This window comes from Nelumbo nucifera, chromosome 1 (assembly GCF_055504915.1).
Source record: "Nelumbo nucifera cultivar China Antique chromosome 1, China Antique-T2T, whole genome shotgun sequence".
Taxonomy (NCBI): Eukaryota; Viridiplantae; Streptophyta; class Magnoliopsida; order Proteales; family Nelumbonaceae; genus Nelumbo; species Nelumbo nucifera.
The window spans coordinates 191,882,432-191,895,795 of NC_142649.1; the positions used below are offsets into that span (position 1 = coordinate 191,882,432).

General features: G+C 38.1%; 1 protein-coding gene across 2 annotated transcripts; it reads left to right on the forward strand.

Annotated features, from left to right (window-relative positions):
* The first annotated feature begins 9,047 nt into the window (after nt 1–9,047).
* LOC104611837 (Cornichon family protein) lies at nt 9,048–12,902 on the forward strand. Of its 2 annotated transcripts, none has more exons than XM_010279070.3 (5): nt 9,048–9,412; nt 10,497–10,678; nt 11,866–11,988; nt 12,087–12,169; nt 12,682–12,902. In XM_010279070.3, the coding sequence occupies exons 1-4, from the start codon at nt 9,338–9,340 to the stop codon at nt 12,118–12,120; spliced, it is 414 nt and encodes a 137-aa protein (XP_010277372.1). In that variant the 5' UTR covers nt 9,048–9,337; the 3' UTR covers nt 12,121–12,169; nt 12,682–12,902. The 2 variants fall into 2 exon arrangements, with proteins under 2 accessions (XP_010277372.1, XP_010277373.1); XM_010279071.3 differs by having other exon boundaries at nt 9,205–9,412; nt 12,087–12,158.
* Nucleotides 12,903–13,364: the final 462 nt, after the last annotated feature.

Below are 13,364 nucleotides of genomic sequence, written 5' to 3' on the forward strand. Positions count from 1 at the left end.
CCTTTTTGGGAAGATCTTCTGGTAGCTCTGACAGTCAAAAGACGCATTGAGCTTTTGCATGAAGATCTAAGCAGCCCGAAGCTAGTTTGGCAGATACACGTCTTTTCGTGTCTTTCTACACAAGAATAAAATGCAAAAGACGTGGAAAGCTTCATTTGGAGCTTCCCGAAATCAGCCCAAAATGGGCTTCTCGCGTCTTTTCGGCGCTCCGGCTTTTGGCAACTAGATTTTCTGCGAACCAAACGGGAATAGACAAAATCGGTCTGCCCGACTTGTAAACAACCAAAAGACCGCATGGAAAGATGCGTCAAACGGGCCCTAAATCTTCCTTACTGTCATTGTCCATTAACTGAAGAATTAAAAAGACTATTTTTTCCTACTGAAAATGGAAGAGCTTCTCCATTCATCTTTTCCAATCGACAAAAAAGGCTTGATTTCTTCTTCTTCTTCTTCCCTCTCTCTCTCTCTCTCTCTCTCTCTCTCTCTCTCTTCCCACTCTTCTTTCCCCCATCGACCTCACCTCCCCTATTTGAGTGTAATACCACATCATCGCTGTTGTGACTTCTACTCACCGGTCGATTCAATCTTCTTCTCTAAAGGTGTAGTCAGTCGGGAACCGCCTCTATAAATGTCTAAAGCGCCACCATGAGTGCATGCCCGAATAACCACCGCTCTCTTTAACAAGAAGGGGAGTGAGATGTTGTCGTTGAAGCTGTTCCACATGTCTTGGAAACACACCTGCACACATGTCTTGGAAAATAGTTTTTTTCTCTTACTAAAACTAGTTTTTAACTTGTTCCACATTGGAAAATTACAAAACTTGTTTTGAGTTTTTAAATAGGAGCTTATTTACACTCCTTAGAAATAAAGAGGAGAGTATGGAGGGCGCAATGAGCTGCTTTAGAGGCACACTTTGCTCGCACTTCGCGCGCACCCACTTGACTCGTGAAGGGCAGCTTTGACTTTTGGCGTGAGGCTAACTATTGATGTTTCAACGGTCACGATTCGATTAGGTGTAATCAAGAGGCACTACTCAAAGTTAATAATCATTAATTGTTAACTACCTTTTTAACAGTCACAATGTTTGAAATTGTGACTGTTCAATGAGCCTTTTCTGAACCAGCACCTTCCTCTGGTCCATTACTCATCAGAAATTATTTAAGGAGTGTAAATCAAGCAAATGCACACACAAGTTTTTTGAAAATTGCTTTTGTCTCTCTCAATTCGATCTACTACAGTCTCACAGAAGGTTTCTTTGGAGACTCTTCAACTTTTTTAGTTGCAGATTCTCGCTCAAGGTTCTGTTGTATCCTGCGAACGAATTTGCCTATAACCCAACAACAAACTCAATAAAACCGAGTGGGGGCAAATAACATTCTAAAGGTAGTGTCTTCAGACACACCTCAGAGCTTCTCCTCCAAGTTTCAGTGACCCCAATTTCCCAAGACAAAGTGACAGAGATGATGAAACTGAGTATGATACAACTGTTATTCAAAAGAAACTCTTCAACTTAACCAAATCGGTCGCTCCTTCCTCCCTGTTAACTTTACTGATACCTCACCCCAATTTCCCAACACAAAGTGCCTCCTAGTTAATTGCGCAGAGTGAGCGGGACTTGTACGTGGTGATGATGGTGTTCATCTTGTTGATAGGAAGAATTAGAAATGGAGAATGGAGTGAGACTTACTAAGGTGCATGGTTTTACAAAGGATGGGAGCATAGAAGAATATTGATAATGGCGATAAAGCATTATTTGTTCTTTTGTCGTTGATGCCAAGTACTTGGAAGCTTAATGGCTTGTGTGATGTTGCTGACAAAAGCTTTCAAAGAGGGGCTCCTATAAAAATTGCAAAGTCGAAGTCGGAATCATAGTCAGAGACGAAGACAAAGACAGAGTTAGAACTGGAGACATAGATGAAGATGGAATCGAAATCAGAATCAGAGACAAAGTCGGAGTTGGAGTCAAAGCCAGAGCCAGAGAAGTAGACAAAGATGGAATCAAAATTGGAATTAGAGACAAAATTGAAGTTGGAGCCGGAGACGTAGATGTACACGAAGACGGAATCGAAATAAAAAACAGAGTCGGAGTCGGAGTGAAAGCCAAAGACATAGACGAAGACGGAATCAGAATCATAATCAAAGACAAAGTCAAAGATGGAGACAGAGACTGAAGGAGATGGAGTGGAACCATAAAAAAGGTATTTTAAGAATTTTAAAATATATCTATAACGTTGATGTCACATGTACCTGGAATTTGACGGAAAGTTAACGATAAGGGAAATTTTAGACAATTTTCAAAAAAACTTGAGGGTAATTTAAAACAATATGTAACATGGGGTATAGCTAGTCAAATTTGTAAATCTTAGGGGTAATTTAAGAAATTTGCCTATATATAAAAGGGATTAAAATTTCTGCTGGTGGATTGAACAATAAAAACCCTTATATAAAACTATAGGGTAAAATACAAAAAACTTCTCGTAAAGTTTCTGACAATCAAAAAAAACTACCCTGTAGTTTTACTTTAGCAAAAACCTCCCCCTAAACAGTTAAAGTTATTGACAAAAACCTCCTTTCCATCATGATTTAGACAAAATAAAAAAATAAAATTATGAAATTGCCCCTTCTTCCACTTCCTCTCGCAATAGAAGGGAATAACATGAAATCCTTCCCCCAATCTCCCTTCACTAGTTTTTCTCATTGACTTCTTCTTCTTCTTCTTCCCCATGTCCCCATTCTCTTCCATCGAGTTGATTTGAGTTGGAGCAACCCGAAAGGCACTTTTCAATCATCTTCTTCACGGTGGCAGCAACTATCAGCGGCGTCCTCCTTGAAGCTCACTCATTCTCTCACGAGAACTTCAGGTTTTAGCTAAGCCTATTAAAAATTAGTTTCAAGCTGCCGCCCAGCATAAAGCAACTGAGTAGTGAACGAAAAAAAAATACCTACAATTGGCAGCAATGGCAACGAGTCCAACACCACTTTGCCCAAGGCCCTCCCAACTTCTTAACAATATACGAGTCCTCATTCCCAAGACTCTATTGCACTATATCTCTGTAACCCCTAGCCAACTCCTAAAGCATTTTGGCTACAAACTTCAGAAATCCTTTAACCTAGTCCTTTAGGCTCTCTACTTCAGCACCATCACCTTCGATCCCCTCGACACCTATAAAATCCGCCCTTCTTGTTTCCAAAGCAGCTGGAGTGGTTCCAATTCCGTCGTCGGTGTATCTTATCCTTGTGTCCTCCACAAGGCTTGCAAGCTCCTCTCGTCACAACTTCAATGCTGTAACTTCTGACATTTATACAACATACATCCACAAACACCTAATTACAGGATCACAACATCAAGTTCTTAGAATCTGCTTTCATGAATTTAACATAGAGATGACGCAGAGGTACCAAGTCGATCGCTAGTGCATGGTTCCATTGGCGTGATCCGAAAATACATATAGCAGAAACCCTAGCTGTCCAACAATTAATTAACAGACTAATCCCTCCAAGTAAGTCAATACAAAATGGCTAAAAGGCAAAAGTATCAACACTCTTTTTCTTCCCTTTAGACAGACGGACAAAGACGTGGATGCTGAAATCGTTGTTGGCTTGCTGCAGGTCTATTTGTATTGAATATCGATACGAATGGGCACTTTAACCGTTATCGCCATTAATGGTCGTTTAAGCTCAACACTCTGATGATCAATTGCTGAAACTCTATTCACTACCACCGTGAAAAAGATGAACGGTGCCTTTCAGGTTGGTCCAACTCAATCGATTCGATGGAAGAGATTGGAGATATGGGGATGAAGAAGAAGATGATGATGATGATGAAATCAATGACAAAAACCAGTGAGGGGAGATTGGGGGAAGGATTTCACGCCATTCTCTTCTATTGAGAGAGGAAAGGCAAGCATGGGCAATTCTGACATTTTAAAATATTTTATTGACTCTCTAACAATTAATCAAGGGTAATTTTATAATTTTATTGATTTTTCGTATGAATCACTAACGGAAGGGAGGTTTTGTCAAAATCTTTAAAAATTCAAGGGATGTTTTCACTAAAATAAAATTTATAGAAGAGACTTTTATGATTGTCAGAAACTTGAGGGGGGGGGTTATTTTACCCCAAATTATAACAGGTGTACAAGTAAATGACCCTACTATTGACCTTATTCGTAATCAAGTTAGGTTACGAGGATATCGCCTTCCTTGAACCTTCCTCATTTAATTGCTTTGTTTCCGAATTCCAAAAACCCGACATGTGTATGCTCCAGCGAACCTTCGTCGGGCCCCGCCCCAAACCGAGGTAAAATCTACTACTCCCGAAATTTTTATATTGATTTAAAGCGTTGAAATCACAACCGTTGAGACATTAATGTGACTTGTGATTCCGCATTAACGTCATGTTATCAATTCAAGGAGGGGTCATTCGAGGGTCGTGATTTACAATATAGCCGAAGGATAGGCCAGTGACTGTAGCAGATATTTCTTGCCCAACGACTATTTCTCAGTTCGAACTACGAGGTGAAATGGCCTTCAACAGATAACAGCACAAGTCACCTTCAAGCCACTACCAATTCTTATTTCTGAGCTCTAACGATATGTTCTCGTTTCTTCACCTGGCATCGACGGCATATTCCCTTCCCAAATCGGCTTCCTTCCACGGTCGTCTTCCTAAGGGTTCCGGCAACTTGGCACCCATGAAACGGCTAGAAAGCAATCCTGAATTCCTCCAAGGACGTGGTGGCCACCTCCTCTCCGTCATCGGAAAACCTGTCTCCACGGACAACGTGGGTCAGAGGTTGACGAAGCTTCTCCTCAATGTTACTATCCAAGGGAGATTGGGAACTATTCATGTGGTTATGTCTCTGGACAACACGGTTGAAGATTTAACAGAGAATGTTTTACGTATTTACTTGAGAGAGAAGAGAAGACCGTTATTGCCTGAAACAGATCCTCGGCGTTTCGGGCTTCATTACTCGCAGTTTAGCTTGGAAAGATTAAACCCCAAGGAGAAGTTGAGCAACTTGGGTTCTAGGAACTTCTTCTTGTGTCCAAAGGCAGACATCTCTGTCAATTCGTTGTGCTCGGACCAAGCAAAGAAGACGACTGTGCCATCGTTTCCATGTACAGCATTCATGGATTTCGTGCTGTAGTAGTGTACCTCTCTAACCCTAGCTATCTTAAATCTTAATCTCATTCTCCTCTTCATTCCATCTTTTCATCCATCTGAAATTCTGTCACACTACTTAATCACTTATAGATAATGCGCACAGAATCTGTACAGCAATTTTGATAATTGAACACAATGTGGTTCAATCTTGTAAATATTAACTAGTGAAAGAAGTGATAATCCAACTCTTATTAAGGCTCTGAAAGATCAGATCCCCGCAGCTGCCCGAGAAGCTTATTTTCTGTGTAAAGAGTAATCTGTAAAAAGGGAAAAAACTGAATCTGGTAGTTTTGTTGAAGCCTTGCCAACCTGGCTGGCAAACTTTGTGGATACAGTAAAATTAGTTTTTACCAAAAAAAAATTAGTGAAAGCTTAAGCTCGTCTAAGTGCGATCTCTCTCTCTCTGTCAGTTCTCTTTCAGTCTGCTTGCATAATGCCATGGAGCATCAAACATCTGCCCTCTTAAATAACCATGTTTCTATGTAGGATGATGCCTCTCAGCCTCATCAAGAACTCTACCAACTGTAAGAAGCATCCTGGAAATCGATTTGCCTATTGGACCAGCTGCTTTGCTCTCTGTATGGCGATATGGAGAGAAAACCATATAGATCCACTGATACTTCTGGGTAGATGGGTGCGCCTTCAGAGGGAGAAACTACTCAAGGTTGAGTAAAACTCAAGGTGGACGCAAATTCAAACGCTACTACTGGGTTGGTATTTTCGTAGAGATCATATGGGCTGAGGCTCACAGTGAACTATAGCAGAAGCAAAGCAGTCCCGGTTAGCTCTTACCGGCCTGTTAGAAGCCGAGGGTAATAAGGATTAGCATTATAGCGTATACATTTGGGGTTGTCTTTCCTTAATTGAGAATACTATTAATGGAAGTAGATTTAATGTCTTTCTTTAATCTTCTTTTGGTGGAGAAAGCTGATCCACCCGGAGGACGGAGGTAGGGGTGTCAATTGGACTGGATTTGGTCCAATCTAATCCGGTCCAATCCAATGAATATTTTGGACCATTTTAGATCGGTCCAATTTAATATTTGAACTGTTCAATCTGATCAAATTCGCTTTGATTTAGATCGGTGTCAACCCAAAATCAGTCCATTGACACCTATATTCTATCTTATATCAATGGATCAAATATTGGCTTAATCTAACCCAATCCAATATAAATTTATGACGGACGGACCAAGTCCAATCCAATTTAATTAATATTTTGGACCAAATTGGTTCAATCTACTATCTTTTTGTTCCGTTTAAATTGATTTTGGATTGGACGAGGTCCAATCCAAAGCCCTGGTGGTAAAATCTGAGGTTCCCTAAGACTATGTTTGGTTTGATAGAAACTCATCTTTTTCTTTCTCCTTTCTATCAAACCAAAAATAGCCTAAGATATATAACCCGTGGCAAATTTTTTGGGGGCTCTCAAAAATAGTCTCCAACCGAGGGCTAGGTCAGTTGGTATGATGGCTGATTTGTTCCAACCAATGTAATATATGTATTATTTTATATTTAATTTATATTTTTAATTCTGTTTTAATTTTTTATTTGTAAAAAATATTAAAAATATAATTTGAGGACAACAAAGAGATTTTTTTTTTTGTAAAATAGTAGGGCCTTGAGACGTATAGATCTTGAAAAGTTACCCAAAATAAAAAATAAAAAAACATCTCAATCGGATATCAGAGTATAAAGTTATGGCCTCCAAAAGTTTGCAATACACATTTAATGTGCAACCTGTGACTCGGGTCAAATGGGTCAATGGTCCAACCATCCAAGTAAGACTGTTTGTGACCAAGTCAACAGTTTTTTATCATTTTTGGGTTTTACCAAAATCCGACCTTGAATCTTGGTTGGGTGATGATTCGAACAATTCAACTGGCTGGGTCAACGACTGGTTTAAAACATCAACCTCAACCATCGACTTTAAAAGAAAAGTTATGAGTGAATACCAAAATGGTGTGATGGAGTTCGAGTATGCTCTCTAAGATTTGCTTCTCACGGAGCACTCCTCACACCGACCTCATAACATGTATCAGTTGCACATCGAGGTACTTATGTTATTATTCATGGGAAATGTTTTCAATACACACTAGGATGTGGTTGTGAGGTCAATGTGAGGAGCAAATCACAATTTGGTGTGATGATTTCATAATCTTAAAAGTAACGACTCCTACAAGGGATTTGGGCATCGAATTGGGATGTGCTCCTCACACCGACCTCACAACCACATTTCGTTGTGTATTGGGAACATCTTCCATGAATAATAATATAAAATTATGGGAGATGTTCCCAATGTGCGACTGGTAGGGCAGGGCTGTAAATGGGTCAGTTTGGGCTCAATAGACCTGATGGACCCAAACTGATTAGGTTGGTTTTGGTTCCAGGAACTAGAACTTATGAGTCGATTCTGGATCTTGATATATTGTTCTAATTCTTATCGATTCTGTCTAGTCCCAAAATGATTCAGACCTGACCCGACCTATATATATATATATATGTATAATATATTAAAAATAATATCATATATTATATTTTTTTAGGTATATTATAATTGGGTCCATTGGGTTAATCCCGATTGTCCTAAGAACCGATTGGTTCAATTTGGGGTCTAAAATTACAGACCCTACCGGGTGTGCTTTGTTTCCATGTCCTTAATATTTCTTGTCGGGCCGGTTCCGATTCTACCTGGACCCTACCTAGACCCGGCCTGTTGGCAACCTTAGTTGCTGTACAGTGAGGAGCAGATCCAGACTCTCACGCGTTGATTAATACCAAAATAATAATAAAAAAATACTCTCCCAATCATCTATTTTTGAAAAAAAAAATCAGCCTAAAACACATTGTCACATATGCAAACTAAACCCAATTTCGTAGTTTTTTTAGGGTTAAAACCGAACTTCGTAGTTAAGTTTTAAAATCTAAATTATGAACTTTAAAATGACTTGTATGAATGGTGAAAACCACCAATTAGGGCATGTATGATTTAACTCTTCTTCACTTTTCTGACATTCTCTTGAATATATTATGGCCTTTTAATACCTCCATAATCCACCTTTATTAGTATTAGTTCGACCCGAAAATTCATATATTTGAGCTCAACTTAGCTCAAGCTCAACAGTGAAAGTTCATATTAAATTGTAAGAGAAAGTTGGAAAAGTAAAGGAAAGTTTCAGATAATAACCCAAAATTATATGATAAAATGTTATGTCAAGCACATTATGAGGTAAAAATATTGTCCGAAAATATAAATTATTTGATACGTTATTTCTAAAAGGTATAAACACCGAAAGTCCACATATTTTATATGTAAAAACATATATATTTTATTAAAATAAATATGCAAATATACAAACATAAATATGTATTGCTTTATGAGAATATATTATAAAGCATTTTCCTTTTAAATCATAATATTAACACTATATTTTTATATGAAAGTTGTGAAACCATCTCGTCTGTTCCATATTTTTGAAAAACCTGCTCTTCACTACAATTTGGCTTTCAAAAAATGAAAATACCGAGAAGCCCATTAACCAACGTCACCACTCACCAGCCCACAATCTAAATTCCATATATCCAAATGGATCGATGATCAATTGATCCATCACTGTGATTGTGAGTTTGTGTTCGGGTAGCCAGTACCCAGTAGCCTGTTCGAAATTCGAATCCCTACATTCGAAGCAAACGACAACCAGGGATCAGGGTGCTTTACGTGCAGAGCCGGCAAAATTGTTCTAAACTTCTAATAATGGGCAAACGGTAATTTACAAAAGGTTTTGGAGTTGAGATCAGATATTACAATCGGACGGTTCCCGATGATTGCTGAGGTTCTTTCCCGCAATCTTAGCTCGAGGAGGACAGCTCGTGTTGTCTTCGTCCTCCTCACTCCTCAAGTGGAGCCAGTGGTGCGTCTGTTACGCATCCGGTTTATTTTATAGCCTTGGGTTATTATATTCGTATCTTGTTAATGGAATTATGGAAGCCTCAGTTATTATTTATTAAACGGTCGGACCAGGACAGGGAAATGGTTAAAAGGGATGGGAGGAGCCTGAGTGGGGGAGCTTGGGGGAGTATCGTTGTGGTGCGCCAGCGTCAGTGAGCGACTGAGCGGGTCGCATGGTATTGTCAAATTAAGGGCAAAAGAAAGGGAGAGGGAAGCGGGGGCATGGATTGGAGTCTTCTCTCATGGCTCTTGTCTTTCTTTCTCCTCATAGCTCTGATCGGCTTTATCATCTACCAGGTCATTCAAAACCCTAGACAAAATATTATTTTTCACTGCTTTTTTTTTTACATTTCTCATTCATTAATTGTATTTCACTATTTTGTGTCTCTGCCTATTCAATTTATGTTATGTTTTTTTTTTCCAATATATAATTTCAAGTTTTGTAGCCTCTTGACGAGAAATTACACTTATTCTAGAATGAATTACTTGTTTTTATCACAAATTCACAATCTTATCAGTGTTACCTTGTATTCCATAATTTAGGATTTTATTATTTCTTTTTAGTGGTTATTTCTTTTTCTTCCTTTCTAGTTATACGGTTTCCTGTAGAGACTCGAGCTTTTCGGACACAAGCATCCCAGTGTCTTAAGAAAGTCGTGAAATTATTCATGTAAAATTCTCCATTTACTTCTCTAGGCAACTTATTATCTTTAAAGAAACAACGGATCCTTGTAGATGTAGGTAAGATTAGAAGTCTGGAAGTTACTGATAAAAAAAAGTCTGGAAGCTACTGGTTTTGTTCTGTAGAACTAAAGTTAATTTGGTATTTTGATGCTGATAAGAAGCAAATAGAAGCAGGGTTTTTAATTAATGAGAAGATTCACTGTATATTCTTTTCTTTCTGACATGAAATGTGGTTGATAGTGATACTTTTTCATCTTTTGGCTAAACTAATGTAATTGTTATAATTGTTTCTACAAATATATTCAACTCTCTCAAGGGAGGGTTGTGCGGGTTTTCTGCATTATATTATGCATATTCAACTCTATCTGCTTCATTTTCATCTTCTTGCTTTAGTTCCATGGGAGTATTTGTAGCATTTATTGAAATAAGAAAAAAGGGTCATTTATTAAATTTCTATAATGTGGTGTTATTTTTATAAGTATAATCCAGATGCTTAGTGTTATTTTTATAAGTATAATCCATATGCTTAGTGTTCTTTTTATCTTGCTATATAGTGTTCAACATATATATTAATTTAAGCACTTTCAATTAGAAAAAAAGGTTTAAGCACTGGCCTATTTGTTTCTTTAGTTTGTTTTAGCTATCCATTTTCAACATACAAAAACATAACTTCTGACATGAAACACATTTCTTGCAGCTTATATGCTTGGCTGACCTAGAATTTGATTATATCAATCCCTATGATTCAGCAAGACGGATAAATAGTGTGGTCTTTCCAGAGTTTGGCACGCAAGGGGCCCTATGCACCCTCTTTCTCATATCAGGGCATTGGTTTATGTTTCTCTTGTGCCTTCCATATCTGTACTACAATGTGAGAATGTAAGTCCTCTACCCACAACCCGTCAAAGTACACACATAAAAAGCACTCGTAGGATTTTTTTTTTTTTTGGTTCCTGTGAACTAAAAAGTATCAGATATAGAGAGGCTAGAAATCCAGTTCAGACGACTTGAATTTCTAGAACTTGAGATTAGATTGGACAGCATGAGTACAAACCTACAACCACTCATGCGTTGGTCAAATGGACCCACACTGGTAAGGGTCTTCAAAAGCTGGGCTGCATATGGGCCAATTAGGGTGGAATGCCTGATCCTCAACACTGGTAAGTGTCATTACTCAATATTGGTCCTTGCCTGCCATCTATTGTCTTGAAAAAGGTAGGCTGGATATGAACCTTCAGCATATTTTTGCACAGAGTGGCTGCTATCCAGATGCAAACCCATGTTCTCTCTCTTGTGAGCCAAACTCTCAACATTACTCAGCAAAGTCAGAAACTAGGACTGTGAGTACTATGTAGAAAATAGAAAGAAAGGCTACAAACATCCCTAAGTCCTAATTTAAAATCAGTAGCTATTCAACATTCCCCTATACAAATAAAGACTAAAGTGAAGAAATGAAGGCAACTATAATAAGGTGGAGCATATACAATGTTGTGAGGGCTGGACCAGATGTTGACTTGCTAAGGTCGGTAAGTCACAAGCTGAATGGTTTAAAAACCATATTTTACTGCTTGATCAGGAGTTGAAAAGATTCAATGTTCAGTTTCTACAAATAGGAAAAAGCTTAAAATACATCTAAGGAACATGTTTGATCTCCCAAGATATTGTTTTTAAAAGTTAAACTAGTGATAAACATGTGCAATAATTAATCGTTTTTGTCAATAACTATCAAGGATTTTATTAATACGTTAAAAAGAATGATGTACAAAAAGGATTCTGCTAATTTATCAAAAAAAAAGGAGGATTCTGCTAAGGACCCCATCTGATAAGGATAAGGTAGCCCTAACTACCTGCCGCTCATACTATATATTCACTTTCCTTGTTACAATTAGTTCCCCAAGGGACCGCCTTCCAGAACAGCTATTCCCTACTTATAATAATTAATGTTTGACCAGCAGCTGCATACTGGATTGATCATCGACTCCACCTGATATTTAGCCTAGATAGAGTAACTATTTTGTGGCACTATCATTTCAGTTTAATTTGATGTTTCAACTTTCAATATCCAGGTATTCACGGAGGCAGCACTTGGTAGATGTGACTGAGATTTTCAACATGCTTAACTGGGAAAAGAAGCAACGGCTTGCTAAGATTGTCTATTTAATTGTCCTTGTCTTCTTGACCATATTCTGGTATTGCTACAAAAAAGCTTGCTGTTCTTAAGGTTGGAAGTGTTTTAACCAGCTGAAAACTGAATATGTAAAGACTTTTTGTGCATATTTATTAATAGGATGATTTGGAGCTTATTGGAAGAAGACATGTAGTAGGTAATGCTGCTTGTATCTCTCCAACACCACAGAAGGTACTCGTGCTGTAAGTATCAAATGCATTAGAGTCTTGTTTCCTATTAGGAATACATGCTGTAGGTCCAAATCTGGTGATGCCCATGCAGGGGGGGAACTTGGACCTACTTGGTGGGCCCTCTCTTGGATGGGAACCACAACATAGAACTCAACATATTCAATGATTATGACTAGAGCTGCAAGTTGGATGCCCAAACTTGAAGAATTTACACAGCATCTGGTCGGGCCTTGTCCGTTCAGATTTCTGCAAATGCTCAAACGAGCCTGGCCAAGTTGCAGCTCTAATTATGACGACATGATAATTTTTCTTCCTGCTAGAATATCTATTCCAAGTAATAGTCCAGCAAGAGAAATATAAATATACTGCTTATTTTGAAGATTGTAGTCCTTAAATGTGCTATGCTGATTGAATTATCATGCCGAGCCTTAAGGGATGTCCACAATATGAAAATTTTACTTGGCATTTTTGTGTCAGATGTAGACTTTTTATCCATCAGACTAACCCTTGGGATTTGATGTCAGGTCCATGAGGTAGCAACTAGCAATTAGCAAAGTAGGCATCTTCGGTTCTGCCTTAGTTGTGACACTTAATTCTGCTATTGAGGCCATTTTATTGGACTGAAGCCTTGATTTATTTAATTGATTTCTTGTGTACTTGTAAATGTATGGCATTATACTGCTTCAACTGTAATTTATTTTTCATTCAGAATTTGTTCAGTGGCAATGACATGAGCTTTGTTTAATGGACATCTTTTCAACGGCAAGATGAAAATGGAAAAAAAAAGGACGCAATACATGCATAATCTGGAATTACAGATACTGAAATTTGTTGATATTTTATCAAAATGATCCCTCAAAAAGTTGATGACTCATGCTAGGGTTTTTGTACTTTGACGACCTGCTTTGCCTAGGTATGTTTCAAAATGCCAGTATAGTATCGGTACTTAAAAACGCCCGAAACACTTTTTTTTTAAGTTTTTTTTTTTTCAAATTTTGGTTTTTTCAGAAGCTAAAAGAAGTTTTTTTTTTTTTTTTAATTATTAAAAAACGTTGGAGTTCCAAAACACCTGGAAACAGGCGTTTCGAGGCATATCGTTTTCAAAAGATACGATACGATACGATACGCCCGATACTTTATACCATGGTTTGTTAGCATGAGTAGATTGAATGGGAGTAGTGCGTTGAACCTTCCACTTCCAAATGAG

What these genes read in the sequence shown, in the direction of transcription:
- LOC104611837 (XM_010279070.3), top strand. Translation starts at nt 9,338, where the DNA reads ATGGATTGGAGTCTTCTCTCATGGCTCTTGTCTTTCTTTCTCCTCATA. An exon ending in TCGGCTTTATCATCTACCAG is followed by an intron (nt 9,413 to 10,496) that starts GTCATTCAAAAC and finishes CATTTCTTGCAG; the next exon opens with CTTATATGCTTGGCTGACCT. An exon ending in CTGTACTACAATGTGAGAAT is followed by an intron (nt 10,679 to 11,865) that starts GTAAGTCCTCTA and finishes TTCAATATCCAG; the next exon opens with GTATTCACGGAGGCAGCACT.